The following is a 21,760-nucleotide window of genomic DNA, read 5'->3' as shown; positions in this document are numbered from 1 at the left end:
GGTTCTTCTGTCTTATTCCAGGACTGTGGTGATGAGTCTGAGACCTGGTATAGAGCCCCAGGCCTGTGGAGCTAGCCCCTACAAAAAGGCAAGGGCTCACACTTATCTCCTTTTAAAGGATAGAGTCTGTCTCACCTCATTCTGGTGCTGGCATCACCAGAAAGAAAGAAAGGGTTGTTGCAAGCTATCTTGCCTATCACTCCTGACATCTCTACTGCCTCAGATGACCAGCAGCTCCCCTTTTTGCGAGTAGCAGCTATCAAAGCTGAGCAAGGTCAACAGAAAGTACCTTATTCCTGAGTCTCTGTTACTTACTGTCTTGCAGAAGTGCTGGGAAGGGCTGGRGGGGCATAGCTGCACTAAAAGATTATATACAAATTGAACAAGATACAAAAAAAAATTAGGATTGCACCTACTCCCAGAGACTTGCTATTTTTCTCCCAGAGACTTGCAATGTTTTTCTCAGAGCTGATACTTACCTCTTTCCAGGAATTTAGTTTACTGTTAGCTTACAAATTGCAGAATATAAATAAGCCTCATTTAGAGTCACCACTAAAACAAGCCTAAACCCCAAATACTTGACACTAGTGTATTAAAACGTGGCACACTTCAAATGACAAACTGTACCTGCGTACAAACTCTGTAGCTTTGTGGTTGCTCTTGGAGATCAGCTCCTTATTTGACTTGGATCTTGAAAACATGACTACAATTTTGGTGTCCACCTTCCCCAGCAAAACTTCTCGTGTTTTTCATTCTTGCATGTACTGGTTTTGCTGTTGAACCTCATTCAGTTTAGTCTGCTATAATAATGTTGTCTTTGCYTGAATTTCTTGGAGTGTTTTTGGATTGATGTGTATGYTTTTCAGTTTTCCTTCTCCTTCCCTTCCCTTCTYTATCTGTGGCTAATTGCTCCCACATGTATAAGGAAATATCTTTCCCTTTCTGTACTGGATTCCTTTGGTTCCCTGGCTAAGCAGGACTCTGCCATTCAGCAGTGAAGAGGGACACTGTGAATRTGGTTGTTCCCTTTGTCCCTCACTGCCAGTTCAAGCCCTCCCTAGAACTCCTTGGGCTCTTCCTATTAAGTGTGGTCTTCTCTAGTGTTTCTCCTGGGAGCCYGAGGTGCCAGCCAGTTCCTAATGTAATAAACTTTGCAGCCCTGCAGCCCACTGCTACCCTGGCCTTCTTATAGGCTTGTTTTTCCTGAAATTCAGGAAAGCGGTTGGCTTTGTGTAATTGTTGCTGTGTTGTGTGAAATTATTTCCCTTTTCCGAGTCTTAKTTTGGCTTTCAACCAGCATTCAACCAGCACTAAAATCTGCTGTAATAACTGCACTTAACTTTTGAGAGGGCTGAATTCAAAGAGTAAGTCATCTAACTTTGTTTGCTACAACAAGTTATGATAAATTATAGTGCAGATGTTGAATTATATCTGAATCTTTTACCTGCTCAAGTAGTTTCTGTGCCTGCTGGCCTCTGCAATGTGTTGTCTGACAGCATCTTGCATCAGCTTGCTGTATTCCCARAAGTACTTGAACTGGTGCATTTGTAGCTGCACAGCAATCAGTGTCAGAAAAAGTCTTTCAATTTAACACTGCAAGAGACAAGAACTACCCCTCCATGTTTTCTTTGCATGGGCTGTTCGGCTGTTATCCTTTTCCACACAAACACACCCCCATCTTCAGATATTTTGATAACATCTCCGCTGATAAGTACTAGAAATGCATCAATAAATAAAAGTGCAAAGTAAATAATCACTGTCAGCAGTAATATATAGTAGAGACAGAAGCTTTTGAAATATGCAGAGGTGAGCGTTTGTGATCCCTTGAAGAACCAGGACACTATGCCATATGGCTACAGACACCTATGGGATCTAATAAGACTGTCAGCAGTTTTTCATTTACACTCACGTAGCAGGATACAAGTTGCACACATCTCTTCATGTCTACGTGTAAAACATCTATAGACAATAGGTGAGACATTAGCAAGATAAATATATGGCCAAGCCCCAAAGAGAGAATACAGATTGGTGCTAGGAAAAAATAAAAATCTATTTTAACAGTCTGACACAGGAAACTGGCTAGGAGAAGGAATAAAGCTAAGTATGAGAGTCAGTTTCTTCTTTTCTCACAAGATATTCCTTGCCTGAATCTCAACAAGCCAAAAAGCTTCTGTAAAGCTTCTCTTGTCCCCACTCTATTAGATAATTGTTAAATCCTTGTTTTCTTTTGTTCGTATTTCTTGATAACAGCCTGAGGGAAGAGGGGTGGGGAAATACGTTGCTCCTGCAAAATCATTGCAGAAAGTATAGCCAGGACCTAAATGATACTGTTTTGGCTTCAAAAGGGTAAGCAGGTGTCTTAGGAGTCCCGGAAGAGCGATGTGCAAGCTTGTACAAACAACCTCAGAATCATGCCTGTTTGTTATTCACACAAACAGAGTTGAAACCAGCTGAATTCCTCAGTTCCCAGAATTCAGACRGTGCACAATGGCCCATAATGAAGAGCACCTGTGCTTACCTCAATTACTATACAGAGCCGAACAACAGCAAGAAGGGCTTTCAAGAATATATTTTCAATAATAGATTTAGTTATGTCTTYTATAATTGGATTCAAAAGCTCAAAATTTCATTTTGCAACTTGTTCATGAAATTTGTATGAAAAAGTCTGGCATTTATTCAAAGAAATACTCTACGAACAAGAAATTGCAAAACAGCCAACTGCTGGTAACTAAGCAGCCAAATTATAGTCCAAGCACTTGGCAAATACACCGTCTTTTTTATTATTTCAGTAATTGAATTTCTGTTAAAACGTGGAGCATAATTTAACATCAGGAATTTATGTATAATACAATAGTGTTTCAGTAATAAATGCATTATTATTGTCACTTTTAATGGAGTCTTGTGTATTCCCTCGGAGACTTTGTGGCAGACTCTGAGACAACCACTGCATCAGTGTTGTTTGTAGACAATTGAATTAATTGGAGACAGGGTCATTAACTCGACCTGAATACCTCTGATTGCTTCTGTAAATAAGGTTAGAGAGCAAATGGCTAATCTTTGTTGTCATTATAGATTCTTTTTACATTTTCACACTGCCTTGTATATTAAGATCATTTTGCTAAGCAGCTTTTTAGGCTGTCGTCATGTTTACAGTATTGCCTTGCATGGCATACAACCATAATTGTATCAGACTTGCATTTCATTTCCCATATCTATATAAAACATGATACTAGAGAGAGACCTATTCTGAATTGCAGCACATAAAAACCATTGGACCAACAAATTAATAAAGCAGAATGAATAAACTGTAGCATTAAAAAATAATCAAATCACAAAACAAAAGTTGATTTTGTTTGCTTTTGTTTGAAAATTCCAACCTGCGAGACTTGCCAGTGATAATAGAGYGAGTCCATTACTCGGCTGGGAACATGACCCACAAGGCCAACTCTGGGTATACCAGTCTGTAAGTTAAATGTTATCTGGACTTCTGGCATGGATTTTCTTGGAAAATGAGCAGCAGGCTGTTACTTAAGTACAGATAGAACACAGATATTTTTCAAGGGGAGATCCAAAAAAGGTTGTGAGCACACTGTTCTGTTTTTCAACAAACCTAATAAAGAATGAGGCCTGAAAGGCCTAGGCAGGCAGGCGTCAGGAACAAGAGACATCCTAAACAAGAACGAGGTCAGGTTCACATTGAACTTGGCGATACCAGCTTGTCATCACTCCTGTATTCCACCATATACTAAAAAAAAAAAAAATGATTGCTTTCTCAGAAACATTCTTGTAAGTGGAAGAAAACAGCTGGCAGTGTCTTGTAATATGCCTGGTATTTGCATGTATTTCTTTCATTCTAAATTTATATTCAAGATGGGCCTGAACCCAAACCCCAGAAATGCAGTATGAGTTATTCAGACTCTGGAGCCAAGTGTGGGATTCTGAGTCCATCTGTAACCAAGACAATAAGTGATGTTTTATGAATTCAGATTCAAAAATAACAGCCTTTCCACTTCAAAAGTAGCAAGTATAGTTTTCAGCTCCAAAACTCTGCCCATGTCAAACTCCTATTGACAGTCTGTTGGTGCAGGAATCCAGCCTGACTTCGGTGTGGTAGGAGGAACATGCTGCCACTCTGTTTTCTTTCAGCAGCCTTTGCACAACTCTCAGGAATATTTAAGGATGTTATTTCATCTGAAAGGCAGAGAAAGAGATGAAGTATTGGATAGGATACTAAATTGTTCCAGGGTTTCGAAGGCATCATGTGGTTTTACATAGCAAAAGAGTCTGCAGGATCAGTATCTCCAGTAAACAAGGAAATATTTCCATAAAGTCAAGAAGTTTACGCTGGCATTGGTATRTGTAAATCTACAGCCTGGCTCTCCCAGCCCTGTAGATTTTGCTCTGAAAAAGAAGAGAGGGATCAGCCAGGTAGTCTTCTTACTCCAGCACAGTATTGATCTGAAATTCAGAGTGAGCCTTTTTATAGGTCTGAGCCCCAGTCTCTGCATCTCTCCCTGTGTGTTTCTGGCTGTGTTATCACTGGTGAGGCTTAACTTTGAGGCTTGCTACAGAAGCAGTCAGTTCTGCTCAGCCTCTTGGACCAATTCTGCTCCCTGCCACTACAGGGCTAGCTTTGGAGCTCTACCCTTGGTTAATTTAGATGCATTATCCGTGGTATCCCAAATACTAGAGGAAAAATTAGAGACGATTTTGTAGAAAATAAATAGGTAAATACTTCTCTACTTCCCTGCTGGTAGAATGACATGTCGTCCCTGATTTTTGTCATTAAAGAGCAAGAGAGCTTCAGGTCTCCTATAACAGGGTATTACCCACCATGCTACACCAGAGTATGGAGAGGCTGAGGCTGCCTGGGCAGCTGTGTGAAGAGCACATTTGCACTTTGCRAAAGGAATGATTATCAAGTTTAAAACAATAAAAAGTGCAAAGGAGAATGAACTTTGCTTATTTACTTATGTATTCATGTGGGGTTTGGGCCTTCCTGATGCTGGCTTGTCAGCAGACCTTGGACRAATCATAGCTGATGATACAAGAACCGTTCATTGGTTTGAGGAAAAAGAGATGGCGCTAATGTTGAAAAATCCATTTTTTTTTCAATTCAGGAACATGAGTATACAGAATAAAAGCCTCTTAGCTGGAAGGTTTTTTTAAACAGCTGAAATCAGTAAACAAGTAATTTAACTAATCCTAAAGCCTGATATAGATTATTTTGTTCTTATTGAAAAAAATAGATAAAATTTTGCCTGTCTTAGTACCTTACTGACAAAATGTACTTTGTCCTCAGATTTACAGTCACTCCACTGCTCTTGTCCTGGCTGTCTCTCAGGGAATACATCTGTTTGTTCACAGCTCTCCCAGGTCAGGTTGTAGCTGGCTCTACCTTTGCTCATGCAGGGGAACCCGCATCCCTGTTTCTCCCAAACTGGATTAAAAAGGTAGATAGTGTTACAAAGGGGAAGAGCACCCAGGCAACACTTCTGGAAGGTGTCCAGTGCTGCAAGTGCTCCTCCTGGCAATCCCAACTAGTTTGTTCCATTTAAATCAAGCTGGCTTCAAACTTGCCCTCAGCTTGCATGCAGGAGGGGCAATGCTTTCGYGCGCCTGGTTTCGACATGGCACCATGGAGGTGACCCAGGAGCAGCAGCAGCTCCTGGTTCCCAACGCGCTCTCAAGAAGGAGGTGCCGAGGATCTTGTCTTTATGTTGATGTTGGTGAAAAAGGCTGATTTTAGCCAGATAAGGTTAAAAAATTAAAGGTTCTGTATTTCCTTTTGCTGTCAGTCAAAATAACAGGCATAGAAGATTCAGTTTAAAATAGCTGAGCCTTTTGACTTAAAGGGTTTTCATGTAGAAGATTTAAGATGTCAGGTTTAAACATGACACTGATAGTATTAGGCAAAGTATAGGAGCAGATTCTTGTAGTAACTGTCATTTTTTCTGACTGTTTATTAATGGCCTTTTGTGATTTATAGTGAATGTTGTGAAGGATCTTCAGGCCTATTTATCACTGAAAGAAGCACCTTTTTTTCTTAACATGAATGTAGGTCATAATTAGCAGCAGATGCTGCTTAAAGATTTAGCTCTATCCTTAACATAAGATCCTTCAAGACAATATTTAATCCTAAATTGATTGAATACTTTTTTCATCAATCAAGCAGTGTATTACACAACCAGCAAAAATCAACAGCAGTAGAAGGAGCTCACATTAGACAGAAGAATAGAGAGTCTAAATTTTTACTTCTTGTGTTTTCTTCTATCGGTTGCTTAGGATGTTAGAATTATATTTTCTTGGCTATTAGACAAGGCTGGAGATACTGAGACTTTGGAGGCTTTATGTGGTCCCATCTCCACCAATTTGTCTTGGTCCCATAGCTCCCAGGCCTGTTCCACTGGACCCCCTAAGGTAAATCCTATTCCCTGTTAGAACTGAACTACAGCTGAGTCAGACCTGAATAGTATAGTTAATTTACAGTGTTATGTATCCAAGTTCCTGCCATTCATGATCAGGAAAAAAGGCCAATGCTTTACTTTTAGAGGTTCACTTCAGAGAAGAAGAAAGCATTTTTATCATGAGCACATGTGGATTTTTTGTTGAAACAAGTAAAATCAAAGTGCAAATAAGTGACTCATCAAAAAATATTTTATGTTCACTTTAAATTATGGATTACTAGAGGGGTAAATATGTACCTGTTTGCTAAGTTTCACAGAAGATCCACAAAACATTCTGAAAGATGCAGTATTCCACATTTCCTTTGTGGAAAATAAATCCGTTTCTATGTATCAATACTCATAACCAGCTTGATTCAGTATGGCAATATTGATATAATAAAATGGTTCCATTTACATCACATGGGGCCCTTTGGAGTCTCTAAGTAACAGATCGTATTCTTGTTCTTCTGGATGCCAAACAAACTGTAGCACATCAGGCCATAGTACAAGTAATACTCTCTGACACTTGAATCCATTCACCAAAATACTGTATATCAAAAAGTCTACATACATTGCGTTCTCTGCATAATATCATGCTCGCAAAATTATTTCCAAAGTCTGAGGTGAGCAGGGTGATGCATGCACAAATCATGGATACAAAATTGCTTTTAATATGCAAAATTCCCTTCCATGTCAAGCGCACATAAGAACACTGTGAAATTGGAAGGAGCGCTATTACCATACCAATAGTTCAGAAAGTTTTTTATGTGCACCGTTAGGGATGTGCCATTAAAATTCCTCCTCTTCCACTATTTGTTTTTTATAATTTCACAGGCAGTTTGATGTGTTACGCTTTAACGTAGGTGTGATTAAGAGTCAGAGCTTACTGTAGCCTAGCAGTAAAACCAGGAAAAAGGTCAGAATAAAATTCAACAGTAGAAACAGTACCATGCTTAAAGTCACATTGCAGATGTATATGCACAGTTCCACCTAGGATTTGTGGCTAATGTAATTCTTTATTGGAAGGCTTTGACCTTGTTATGGATTCTTGGCAGCTTTTCCCCACTCTATTCATTACTAATGCAAGCTGTCAATCACTTTAGTTCTGCTTTGACATAGATTGTGGCTCATAGGAGTTAGCTCTGTCATTCTTTTTATTTCTTTCATCTTTACTATCCTTTTTTATGGTCTTTAAAGCTGGAAGTATAAAAGAGTTGTATGTATGTGAAAAAAAATCTGTTTCAGTAACTCTATCAACCTAGTTATAAACAGTCTTTGATTAAAACAGTTACTTTTGAACACTATAAAATGACAATGTGGCTTTTTACATACAACGTCTTGTAAATTACCCTCCTCCTCAAAATAAATTAGAACTCATATTTGCATTACACGTGTTCAGGATTGATGCAGGCTTCCACATCCTGAATAGCATATTATAGAGGTTTTCCTTCTCCATGTGTTTTGACATGACAGAGCCATCAGAGGTGATGTCTTATTATGAGCACTAATGTTAGCTAAAGTAACAATTTCCACACCTTATTTCATTTCATTGTACCTGGGTGCTGGTTAATATTTTAAAAAGGCTTGATACCGGTTTTCAGTTCCTGTGTCAACCTGATCTTTGAAAGTTTAGATTTGAATCCTACCAGCCTGGTGATAAATAATTTAATACTAACCAATGGAAAGACAGTGAACAAATCATTCAGAGCAATCATTTTCTTTAAAATGCAATCTAATGGCAGTCATATATAAGTTTAAAGATATAGACATGAACAATTCATTATAAAAAAAAAAAAAAGACAGCTCTCTTTCAAATTAAAGGAGAATATTACTTCCTGATAATGGAGTAAGGAGAGAAGAGGAATAAAACTTCGTTATTGAGCAGTTATGGTATTAAATTCTGACACTAAATATTAATCTGCAAGGTGCTGCTCTATTATTCTCTACTAGAATAATGAAGCAGCTTTTGAACATTTACACAGAATGCAGCCGCCCCGGTGACTCCTGCTCATGTCCTTCATGTTCATACTGTTTCTCTCTAGAAATGAGCTTCCTGGAGGAGAAATTGGGCTAGATTCTGAAAAGCTGCAGCAGAATAAAGTGTAGTGAGAGGGAGAACAATAGCCTCCCCCAAGACCGAGGTTACAATGTACTTTTGTAGATGATGTAGCTTGGTTGTAGTGCACATAAATCTTAGCACTGGGTCCCCATTTTTAGGTTCCCTGTGCAATCAGAGACTTTGTTCTGAAATTTTACAGTTTAAATAGGCAAGTCAGATAAAGGTAGGCAACATAATCCCCCTTTTACTCAGCAGGAACTGATGCACAGAAATATTTCTTCTCAGACACAAAGCAAAATTCATCCGAGCCCCAATCCAGTGCCTTAGCAGGAAGACCAACCATCCTCTTTAGTCTGCAGCCTCTTTTTGAGTACAGACCTTCCTCCTTCCCTATTTCATTTGGTTGAACTTTCCCTACAATTAGACGTGTTCAGTAAAGCAGCCTTTGTAGAACACAGCTTCTTGTGAAAATACATTGGCAGCATTGATATACTGTTGACTCACTGGTCAGTTCCCATATACATTTTCCCACTGCCCAGCAGTGCCCTGCTTTCTCAAAGTTTACATTTCGATTTCTGGGTAGAGCAATGGAACAAGTGGCCAATTCATCATTACCCTAAAAAGGAAGGGTTGGGATGAATAAACCTATTGTGGGAGAGCATAGCCAATTTGCCAAATTCTCTTCACAGCAATTAACCTGGCTGCATCTAATTGGTGAAAAGTTCAGGCAGCTATCTAAGGACTTATTATGAATTTTCTGTTCTTTGAGGAGTTTTCCTGTAGTAGTCTGAATCACACATTTCTTTTACACATATATTTACAGAGTAAAAAGTTTATTATTTTTCTTACTAGAGGGAAATGAGTTTTAGTATCTCACATTATCTTTGTTGTAACTACCAGGTTTAATCTTGAAAACCATTTATTACAGTATTAGAGTAAACGATGTGTTGAAAATAATATAATAACAGTCTAGATGACAACAACAACAACAAAAAGTGTAAATTGTGTATTGGGCTTCACTTTCCTCTGTGGCCTAATAATCCAGACGTATAATAACGCCATGTCTGCTTTAGTCGGCATTGGAAAAGGAGTSCATGAGTTACAAAAACAGATGAAGTGAAAGGAGACACTTAAATTTAAGCAGATCACCCACATCTGTGAACAGCAGCCAAAGAAAGATTACTGGTGTGTTTGATAAGCTTGATACATTCCCCACGAGGAACTGTCAGCAGTTGGCTCTGATGCCTGCYCTTGACAGATGCCACACACCTGCAACTCTCGGCAGCTCTGCACTTCACAACGTTGAACTGAAAAGTGCAGAAAGCCACTGCTAGATACTGGTGGTACTTGTGTTTGTCCTCTCCGAGACATTTCTCATCTCTCGCTTTGTGCCCATGCTGCGCGTAGTAACGCTGCCGAGCAGCAAGTGTCACACACTGCAGAAGCAGGAAGAAGGGTGGTAGGTGACCACAGCAGAACGGCTTCCTTCCAGCTCGCTCCCTGATGCGCAGGTCTGTGGTATCTACTGCACTTGCCCAATAYCAGTCAGGCAACCAGAAATGCTTACTCATCTGCCTGCGGGCAGCTGGAGGCATTGCCATGGTGGGCTTTGCTGGCGACAGAGATCTGTTTCTCCTCCTGCTTACAGCAGAGGTGTCACTCCAGTGGCTCCCATCCTACCGCAGTAGAGGAGAGCCAGATCTGGGGAGGATCTGGTGAGCAGCTGCTCATTCAGCTAGCATGGAGGGTGGGAAGCCTTGCTGCTGTGTCGKGTGGGTTTTTTTCTCCCATATAGCACTCATGTAGTCCCTGTTGTGAGTCAAGGTAGATCATGCATGACTATAGTGCAGGACTCAGCTCAGGTGGAGCACGCAGGGTGTAGGAAATATGGAGAAAGAATAAAAAATTGGACCAAATTGATGTTCCCGTTAATGGTAGAAAGGCCTTGCAGTTACGGAGTTTGCCAGGCCTGCCCTGAGTATGAGGATGATCATAATACCTCTAATGTTTGTTTTGYGTGTTTGGATTGCAAGCTCTTTGGCTCAAGGACTGTGTCTCATCATGTGTTTACACAGATCCCAGCACAGCAGGTCACTGGTCTTGGTAGGGGCCTCTCATCCCAAGTGATAATAATGAACTGGCTTTCTTCTGGCCATTATTTACCCAAATAATGCTGTGTTCCGTTGTGCAGTATTGTTTTTATTAATTTTTTTTTTCAGTTCAAATGAAATAAAAACATTGTCCGTGCAAACACTGAGGRACAATATGAGTGCTCATCTCCTGCTGGGAAATAAAAATTCAGGAGTTTCATATATCAGTGCTTCCTACCCCCTTTCGTCACTTTGAGGACTTGTGTCTGATGATAAAATGCTTTAAATCCATTTTAAACCTTGTCTGGGCTGGCATTCCTTGCCAGGATCTTAGCAACACAACAAAGCTTGCTTTGAAAGTCTCTTAGAGAGGCAACCCCCAGTTCATGTAGTTGATACTGATGTGAAGAAGTCCCATTTTGTTTGTGTAACAGCTGCTTGAATGTGTATTTGCAGAATCTGTCCCAGAATCTTTGAAAACACATGATTTAAGTTTAAAGCTGAGGAAGCCTTTGGTGCAAACCAACAAGTTCTTTTTAACTACTATATGCTTTTTATTTAAGAAAAAAAGCAGAAGACCTGTAATCTCTCCATTAAACTTATTTTCTTCTTGGAAACAAGGATTCTTTCCCATGTGCTTGTCTCGTGTGGTAGGAAAGGTCTGTATATTTTCTTCTGCTGAACAGCATTATTAGAAATTGATTGTGCATGTAGCTGTATGCAGGATCTGTCTATCTTTAGCTTTGTGAGATGCTGGGAAAGGCATTTCAGGTCTTACCTGACTGCATTGCAATGCATACAAACAGAGTTATGCTCAAACTACATGATGAAAAGTAAATACTTCTACTTTAAAAATCCAGTTCAACAATGRTGTCTGCAGCATGAAACCGCCCTGTGTAGCCAAGGCATAATTTTATTATCCCAGATGAAAGACAAATATGACCTCATTGTGTTTTGTATGAAAAACATTATTTTGAGCCTGTCTGGTTCCTGCAAGCTTGCTGAGCTGTGTTACTCAGTAATGTTTGGCATATGATAACTTTTCCAAGGCTGGTGTGCAGCAAGATAGAAAACAAGGCCAGGTTGGAGCTGCCGTCTATTTGCAGCGTTTGTACTTGCTCTCGGAGCTCTGTGTCRGACACTTACAGCCTGCTACAGGCCAAATCCTGTTGTGCATGTGGGCCCGTCCCGGCCACGGGCAGGTTCGCCTCCAGCGTGCCGAGGGCCGAGGCTGTAGTTAAAGGCTGGAGAGGTCTGCGCCCTTGCCGCAGGGGGGCTGGCTTCTCTGCTGAGCCGCTGTGAGAGCTGGTATTCCTGAAGTCAGATACCTTAACGAGAGCAAATTTCCAAGCACTGGACACAGAGCATTTTTTTAGGCGGAATAACCTTATTCTGCCTTTAGGTAGAGTAACGCGTGCTCTCTAGGGGCTGGCTCGTACCACGGGGCTGGGTGCTCCGAGGGCCGGGGGCAGCTGAGCACCTCCCTGCCTGCGGAGCTCRCTGCTCGCGAGGGCGACCGCGGGAAGTGGATTTGCAGCGAGGAGGAGGAAACATCAGGGTTGCAGTGTTCGCTTCCCTACCATTCTGGGGTGAAAACAGAAAACAGGAATGAAACCGGCGAAGCTCACAGAATTAAGAAAAAATATTCTGATGTTTCCATATTGTAGCTGCATTGTTCTGATCATTCCCTGTATAACAGTTTTTTCAAGGGTGGTGTTTCAGTTTGATTTTTCGGAACGCAAATGCTATGTTTTCCAACTCAGTTTGAAAATCTTTGAAGATTTATCTCTTTTTTTCCCTGCTCGTCCTTCCTACAGAGGAGTGTAATAGAGTAGGAAAACTCAGATTTCATCAATTTTTAGGGTTTTCTGTATAGAAAATACAAGGACAAAATAGCAAGATAATAAATTAAAATTCAAATGGCCACTCACACACACACTTCTCCACTGTTCTGGCTCTATATTTTTGATTTAAAAAGTTGAAAATACATTTCCCTACACATTCTTCCATTTCACTAAAAAGGAGGGATAAAACAAAAAAAAAAAGAAAAAAAAAAGAAAGAGAGTGGAAAAATGGTTTTTAAACGTGATTAAATAAGAATTGTAGGATCCTTGTTTTAATTCAGCAATATATATTTTTCCATAATACTTTAGGAAATTTTCATTTTTTTAAATCATGCCTTCCTTTGATTTACCTTTTCCTTCCAACTGAAATTTTGTAACCAGCTGCATCAGAGTCAGTTGAGTGAAGAACCTCTAGAAGAAGAAAAAAAAGTGTACGCATCTAATGAGCAACAAAGGTAGTGGTCTGTAGCAATTACCCAAGTGAGTAATTTTCATTCATTAATGCACCCTGAAGCACCAAGCTGTTTTGGCAATGGGCACTGCAGGGCCATTGCAATGCTCAAAGAGACAGTTATGGTACCAACCACCGGGTAAGGGATAGGTTTACCGGGAAGGAGGGAGAGAGAAAGTAGCTTAGCATAAGAAGAAATTAAAAACCATATATTAGTGTCACGGAAGCCAATGGCAATACTTCTAAAGGCTGTAGTGGAGCAGGATCAGACTCCAGCTTTTTTTCTGGCCTTCTCAGCTTCCAGTTTCTTGGTTAGTGTGTTTTTCAAGAGAGCATTTTGATGTGCGTATCATTTTGCTTGGAAGGATGAAGGAGTGCATGTACACAGGTCATTTGAATCCTTCTTGGAGAAAAGTAGAAAAGCAAATAGTAGCAATGAAGGCAAAGCAGTTTTATAATTTAACTCCTAGGCTTCTCCTGATGATTCAGTGCGGGACACACACATGCTATGATATATTAAGGTGAAGTATTGAATATCCATAAAGGAGAACTAGCAAATGGTGTCAATTTTCAAACACTTTGCTTTGTCAGCTTCGCAAATTTAAAATCAATCATCAAAAAGACTCTGTATAGATCAGCTGAAGAGACATAAAACCTTATGGCTAGCTCCCTGACAAAAAAATAAAATTAAACATTAGTTTATAAAGACTCTGACCAGAAAAAATCCATAATACCAAAAACAGGGGTCATCCAACCTCTCAGTCTTGAAATAAATGTTGAGGGAAAACAATGACACGCAGTGCTCTGCTAATAAGTACATCTTGGAGGACGACTGAACACACTGAAAAATAGGTTTTGTAGAGAGGCGTATTTTTAACACGAACTCCATTTTCTCACTGCATTATCATAAACATGAGAGAAAAAGCTGCTGCAAATAAAAAATTTTCTTGGGCAGTCCCTAGAGAGTTGTCAAAAATATGTAGTTTCAGTACACCACAGTGTAAAAGTATTCATTAAAATTAATTTTTAAAGTGTCCTGTCCGATATGAGTTACCTCATATGTCCTTCCTTTGATCATAAATTATAGATGAACTGGTAAAAAATGAAGAAACCATGTTTCCACTAATAAATTATTTAAATGTGATTGTTAGCTTTTGCAGTCATTGGGCTAATAAGCTCCAGCTTGTGGCACTAGCGCATTTCTCCTTTGGCGACGACGACGATGATGGTGATGATGGTATTATCAATGCCATGGTCAGTGTGTCCCATGAAGCGTAAACCCAGCCAGCTCCTTTGGTCCATAGACAGCAAAGTGGCCCCTTGGGATGGTGCGGAGGGATTTGCGGTTGAGGAAGGCCGGTGCGAACGAGGTTCGCCGGGTAGCTTTCCCGAAGGGAACRCTTAAAAAACACGTGCTGAAGCGATGGGCTCTTCTCCCCGCAGCGGCCTGCCGGTGCCAGCAGCGCACGCGGCCAGCTTGGCCCATTCCAGCGGCGGCTCCGGGAGCTCCAGCGAGTCGGAGAGCAGCTCCGAGTCCGACTCGGACAGCGAGAGCAGCTCCAGCGACAGCGAGTGCAACGAGGAGTCGCGCAGTGCCACGCCGGAGGTGAGGCCACCCTCTCAGCTCCTCCTCGGCAGGGTGGGCAGGGACATGCAGAGAAACCACCTCCTGCTCCCCCTTAGCAAAAGGCTGAAGTTCGGCGCTCTATGGGGCTGTTTACTTCTTTCTGCCTTTACRGTTTTACATGTATGACCCACATAGTCATTCTAGCTTTTGGAAGAATCCTTCTGGCCTGCATTTGAATGGCTTTAAAGAAATATTTAGATTTTTGYCAGTAGCTAGAAAAGATTTTATTGACATAGTATTCAGCTGGGACTAAGGAAAGGCAACATGACAAAACTGTATCTTCAGGGACCAGCTAAACTTTTTAGTTGTATTGAATTTCTCCAGGGCCACATTGTAAACCAGATAAGGAAGCCTAATTAACCATAAATACTCCATAAATACTCCCATAAAACTAGCAGTCACCACTAGTTCACTGAAATAAAAGGGTTTGTTAAAAACACCCTCATTTAAAGGGAAAAGCATTGCTTCTGTCTGAGATTTGCTCCTTCCAACTGCAGCCTGAACCCCCCTCAACAAACAAATGGCAGCTGGATAAATGGCTAAATAAAGTGAACCCCCACAACAAGACCATCATCAACAGCCAGAATGARGCACACAGCGAGGCCAGCTCTCAGCCGCAAAGCAACCAGCAGACCGAAGGGCAAAGCAAAGGGAAGCTCAACAGCAGCCTGCCCCCGACCGATTCCAAAGACCGGGCGATCCTTAGTCCCATCCGAGAGAAAGCCAAACCACGGGTTGCCCAGAAAACCCCAGAGGCAAAAAGCTCCAAGCAGAAGTCACCAGCTCATAATGAGCCAACTTCACAAAGGACTACTGGGAAAAAGCAACCCAAAAAGGTAGAAAGGACTTCCAGTGTAGAAGAGTATAACTGGCCCAAACCAAATAATACCAGCAACACTCCCAAAGAAAAAGACACGCAGGAACCCCCTGAGCAGCCAAAGGTTCGAACTAAAGCAGCAGTTGGGAAGACCGCTCCAAGGAAAGAACCACGGACCAACACAGGACTCACTTCTGAGAAGAAAAAGTACAGAGGCCCCAGCAAAATTGTACCTAAATCCCGGGAATTCATTGAAACCGATTCATCTACTTCTGACTCAAATACAGACCAGGAGGAGAGCTTGCAGGCTAAGGTACTGCCAGCTTGCAGTGGGCCCACCAATGGCATCAAAGTGAAGGACTCTGGCAGCAACATCCTCAGCGTAAGTAGTTTAACTAGCAATGGCAGTAACACTTCCATCGACCAGACCAGCAATGATTTGGAGGAGCAGCTCTTTTCTCCTATCCCAATCGTACAAAATGAACTCCTGTCCCCACTGAGAGAATACGAAGAAGTCAAATCTCTTTGGGTGAAAATAGACCTTAGTTTACTCTCTAGGATACCTGGACAAGAGCCTTTTGAGACTACGTCTGTGAAAAGTGAACCAAGGGAGGCAAATGTGAAACACAGACGACCGTCTCGAGAGTCCCCTACCCCAGCACCTGAAAAACCATCCACGAAATCAAAAAGGAAACACAAGGTAAGTCATTTCCATTACTCAAAGGAAAACACTGGATTACTGTATGTCCTCGAGGTCGGAGCTGCAGTCAGTGGTTCGTGGCTGCACGTGCAGCAGGGCTCAGCTGTAGTCACAGGGCTCTTAGGGGCACCATAGCACTGAGGCTTTATGGTTTCTACGAGGGACATACATTTACAAGTACCGTACGAATTAACGTCAGAAACTATTAAGAAACAAACTCCAACTGTCAAAGTCAGTGGATAGTAAATTTTCTGAGATTTACCTTACAAGCTTTTCCATTGTGTTTGCACACTTACCCGTTAATCTGCAGAAGGACTCCCAATGACTTGTGCGGATTACTAAGGTTCAACCATACTCAGAAAATGTGACTACTATTAGGAAGGCAGGATTTTATTGTCTGCAGAATTAAGGCTTTCTCACCATTGGCTTAAACAGATGTAGTTTCATTAAAGTCAGTGGAATGCTGCTTGCTTATGCTCCTGGTSAATTTAGTACTGTTTTGTTATATAAACAAACATGATTCACAGAAATATCATTTGCTTAACTAGCTGCTCTCTCTGTGCAGCTACCTGAGAAAGCAAGCATGTTTTGACTTGAGGCATTATGTTTTATCATGAGTTTTATGTTATTTATGCCCAAGGGTATCCTATCTTGTGGGATATGACAGTGCACTTCAAACTAAATGTGTTTTCAGAGAAGAAACTGAGGTTTTATATCGTAAATGAATTTTTGTAGTTTTTTTTTCCACTTGAAATGGTTGTGCTCTGGCCTCCCTGTGAGAAGTCATCATAGCATATTTTTATACCCCAAATTTTATAAATCATTGTGAATGGGACTTCAGCTGTCAGTTATAGTAGACTTCTCAACTGTATAAAAATGCTGAGTTAGAGCAATCCAGGCAAGAGAGAGTTACTACAAGACAAAAACAGACTATGCTAGGCAGACAGAGGGTCGGCAGCCCCTACCCACATGAGTCACTGCACTGACTYCTTCCCTCTTGAATTAAGTGGAAATAATCACGAGTCAACTCAGCAGGCTTTTATCCAATTTATATTATAGCTGTACACTAAAGCCCAAGAGGGAAAAAGGAGGAGAAAGGAGGGAAAGAAAGCAAAAAGGGATGTATACATGTCAGTGTTTATGTATATCTGTAAGTGCACCAGGGTTCATATTAATTATATGAAAATGCTTATTAGGTAACTTAGTGGAGTGTCAGTATGATGGAGTAGGAATCCTGAGGAAGAGTGTGGTATTGGTAACTAAACTTTGGGCTTCCAAGATTATTTGAAAACTGAAAGCTCAACTTCAATAACTGAGACTACATCAGAAGCTAACAAAATAAAAGGAATCTCTCCCTGAAATTGCACAAACATAAGCTAAGCTCTAAAACAGCCTGTTCAGTTGCTGTGTGCAGCTGTATGTGTTGCTACCCAAGAGGAAACAAGCCAATTAGGATGACTTCAGGGTATATCAACAGTTAAAACAGGGTAGGAAGAGCCTGATTTGTGTTTCTAAATCATGCTATTAAAAGATTTATTTTAGCCATATAGTAGTGGGCTTGAAAGATGATATGGAGGTTCCAGTGACAGAGCCGTAATCAGCTTTGCTTGTATCATCCCAGTTCAGGCGCAGAAGTCATGCATCAGGGAATCTTTCAAATCAAATATTAAACCAGCTATCTCTGTTACTGACTAACACCTTAGAGTTCACTCCTGTAGCCTTTTATTCCTGTGAGGAATATTTACTTAGGGAAGTTTTCCCATTGACTTCCATTAAGTCAATGAATAAAAGCTATTTACTTGCATAAGAGTTGGTGCTATCAAGTCATTCCATCTGAATTATTAATTAAATTCCATTGCACTACAGAAGATAACTATAGAACATGAGGCATTTTGCTTCCTAATTATCTGGCTATGCCACTTATTATATAACTTCATGTCATGTGTTTGGAACACGTTTAGCCCTGATTTCAGGTGACTTTCACTTCTCTTAGATCAGTATTTTAACTGCTGCTACTGTAAAGGAAATTCACTGAGATTCCTGAGCTCCTCTTAATGGCAAGAGAAATTGTGTGTAGATGCTGTATTTTTCAAGTTCTATATTTTTTGTTAAAGCAGTCTGAAGGCCTGGATACCTTTGTTGAAAGTAAGAAACAGCGCCTGGAGGACCCTTCAGCTTCATGCCTGCTCCCACCTTGTATCTCTCCGATACCGAATCACAGATTAACCAGCACTAAAGAGTAAGTTCCTTCTTTTTCCCATAACATTCATAAGGTAGTGTTCTACAAATGTCTTTGTTTAGAGCCAGATGGGAAAGTGTGAGTGACCTGGCATTGCTGTGGCTGTCCATTGGGAAGTGGATCCACATGGTTTTAAATGAGCTTCATTCATCCTTCTGATGGACTACTGGAAATCAGAGTGCCACCACAATCCTACAGTATTCATCTCCCCCCATCCTTCATTCCTTCAAGGTCCTTTCTTGCTCCCATCATTCTTCATCTTTATGGCGAGAGAATCCTACTAGGAGTGAGCTTTATTTGATTGCCTGGAAATTATTTTTTAAATCATTTTCTGAAGAGATAATTCTTAGTTTTATTGAAATAAATAGTGGCTTTACCATTCACTTCAGGGGCCCTTATTCTTTAACTGTATATATAGCAATGCCAGGGGTGACTATCTTGATGTTTTAGACATACATACTTTATATTTCAGCAGACATATAATCAAATAGTTGTGCCTTTCAAAATGTCTTTGAGAGATAGCTATAATGCTTCAGCAAACAGGCACCACGTAAATAATGATTCTGATTATTATAATCACAAGATTAACATTCTATAAATAACCAAAGAGCCCAATTCCCTTCTGTCATCAATTTTGTGCTTTTACAGTTTTGAGATGAGGCACTTCTTTCTGCTTCACACAAGGACAAACAAAGAATAAAATTCACAATGTGCTTGTGAAACCATTTCATTTCATTGCAGTAGTATTAGAATTTAGATAAAGTTCAAAAATCATTTATAAAATAGCACATGGATTTTAAAATCCATAAAAATGGTTATCATTTTATTTATACTGGTGTAGTGACAGAGTAACTTCAGTTCTTGAATTAACCCTTTATTACACCACTGGGAATAAGATCAGAGTGGGAGTCTAGAAAAGGCAGAGGATAGGTAAGTTATGGTGTGGTGTGTAACATGTTGCACATTTAATAAACATCGTGATGGGTGTTGCCTGATTGTCATTCCTAGAAATACAATGAGCAAAGATATATTGCAGAGGGAATCAAAGATCATCCATCCCCAACACCTCCTCAGTCCATTAAAAAAATCTTTCAATTCTTGTCTCCAGTAAGCCCTAAGGAGCCACCCCCAACCTGATGTTTCTTAATTTGGGCTTGTTTTCCAGGTCATTAATCTGATTCCTTAGAGCTTTCAAGCCTTTGGTATTCTCTGTTAAAATATAATTGTGTCCATCAATAGTTATTTCCATATGCTAGCTTTTCCTCTCATCTGCCTCAAGTTGTGAAACAGAAATTTCCTACTTCTTTCCCACTGCAGTGATTGAGATCTGGATCACACACAAATGCAATGTTATTTGATAATTCAGGTCTGCAATGTGCAGTGACACTCAACTGAATGTAGACCAACCCATTTCCCAAAGTTTAGGGAGCTGATTGAACTGTGTGATGACAAATTTCTGGAGAGACTCAGATTATTTTTAAGTATTAAGGGAAGGAGAAGAAAGGGGAAGCTGAAGCTATAAATTATTCAAAGGGATGGGGGGAAATAACACATCAGTGGTAAAATGTTAAAAARCAGCCTTTGCCATTTAAACATCTTTTATCCCAAATCTCAGCATTTTCATTCAGGAGAACTCCTAAGTCTGTACTTGAGGACTTTGAGAAATGCTGATGATCCAGCCCCCAGTGGGAAGATGCTGTTCACTAGTTAAGAACGTGTTCAACCCCATGGTGATGTTCTCATTCAGGAGTAATGGTAGATCTGTCCAGCTAGAAATTAATCCCAATGCTGGCAAGGCAAGTTCCCCAAGGCAGACTTTAACTAGGCCCTTTTATAGATGCAAGAATTCATCGACACTTCTTTCACTGAAAGATCATGATCTCTGGGCCATTCTTTGAAAGCATTCAGTTGTCTGAAGAAATCAGTCACATCTGTGCTTTTGCAGCTCCTACTAAGTGCCTGTCTAGGGTTTAGGCATTTAAATGCCTTTCTCTCATAATCTGACCCTAAATGTATGGGCTCAATAAAGTAAGCAAAGATACACAATTAATTTTTAAAGGGTTTTTAAAGGGTTACATGTCTAATATGGGTAATTAGATGCCTAATTTCCACAAGTTTTCTCTATGACCACATGTGCAATTTGGTTATAAACATGTCAAACAGTCAGTTCTGAACTTAAAAGCCATTTGCACAGTCAAGTAGCCATTTTGTGTTATGCAGTCAATAATTGCATAAACATCTAGTTATCCCTGTCTTTGTTCCTTCTGTCACATGATCTGGGGCTCTTGCTTTTCCCTAAATGTGGCGTGACACTTAAAATACAATTACTCAAACTATTATCACTTAATTTTTCTTACTTCTAGTATTTCACAACATACTAAGGAATAGATAGCATTATGTCCAAATAATTCATAAAAATAACTTGAAATGTCCCTGTAAAATTTTTGATCAAATCAGCTGCCTATTTTGCAGCAGAAGATTTTTTTTATTATTTATTTGCTTGGCAGAGCAGTTTTGTTAGCATCATTAGTTGTGTGTACTGGTGAAGACTATTAATATCTAAATACCCGATCAGTAGACGGAGTCCAGACAGAGCACTATTTGCTGATATTTGGAAATATATAACAACACGGAGAGTTATTTGCAGATGCAAACTCTGAGTCTAAATTTCAAACTAGACTCCTACAAGTGAAACATGCACAATGTCTAGCAGGCATGATAGATGTCTGTCTGAAGCAAACTTTCGGGGCATTTTTCAAGGCTCTCTATTCACTTTCATTTGACCTTTAACTAAAAGACGCACCTATACTTGGTGATGTATCTTTGCCGATCCCTTGGGTAGTCGCAATGGCATTCGTTAGGGTGTTGTTCACAGCAGCGTTTGCGTTCTACCTCTACAACAATGACAACAGCTTCATTCGGATGCTGCCATATGGTCCTAGCTAAGGCGAGGGTGACCTTTCCCTGCTAACCCCCTGCAGAAAATCAGATAGATCGTCAATGCGCGGCGTTTCATTGTGGATAGGGAAAGCAGAGGCAGAGCAAAGCCAAGCGATGGGTAGAGACAACGGCTTTGTCTCGTTGTAGGCCAGAGCTACCACTGCATACCATGCACAGTGGATAAAGAAAGGACAAAGAATGGCAGCTTGAAATGTGAGAGTAGAGGAAAAGGCCCTCTCCTTTGCACCCTGACCTCTTGTTGCTTGCTTACTTGCTTGCTTCCTGCTCTAAAAGAAACCAAGCTGAAAAAAGCAGATGGGGAGTCTTCTCGTTTCTTGATAATTGGCCTTCTCAGACACAAAGATTAAACCCTGCAGCCACAAGACCATCAGTTCTGCTTGTATTTTTTCCTTGCACTTTTACTGTGTTTCTCCCTAGATTTTAAATATAGTTTAACTAACAATCATGTCAGCAAATTAAACCATTGTGTCTTGGTAATTATTGCAATAAATTCATTCAAAATTAGCGATTACTGCAATCAAAGACC

At 40.4% G+C, this 21,760-nt stretch overlaps 1 protein-coding gene across 1 annotated transcript in view; it reads left to right on the top strand.

Annotated features, from left to right (window-relative positions):
* The window catches only part of AFF2 (ALF transcription elongation factor 2), a 241,974-nt gene that overhangs the window by 193,921 nt on the left and 26,293 nt on the right, over positions 1 to 21,760 (top strand). The window contains exons 10-12 of the mRNA XM_085319728.1: positions 14,334 to 14,496; positions 15,015 to 16,034; positions 18,149 to 18,273. Coding sequence (XP_085175854.1) covers positions 14,334 to 14,496; positions 15,015 to 16,034; positions 18,149 to 18,273 — 1,308 coding nt within the window. The remainder of the gene's footprint in view (positions 1 to 14,333; positions 14,497 to 15,014; positions 16,035 to 18,148; positions 18,274 to 21,760) is intronic.

This window comes from Rhea americana, unplaced genomic scaffold (genome assembly GCF_003343005.1).
Source record: "Rhea americana isolate MKP2758 unplaced genomic scaffold, rheAme1 scaffold_6, whole genome shotgun sequence".
Taxonomy (NCBI): domain Eukaryota; kingdom Metazoa; phylum Chordata; class Aves; order Rheiformes; family Rheidae; genus Rhea; species Rhea americana.
The sequence above is the reverse complement of the archived record's forward strand: the minus strand, read 5'-3'. Positions and strand labels throughout refer to the sequence as shown.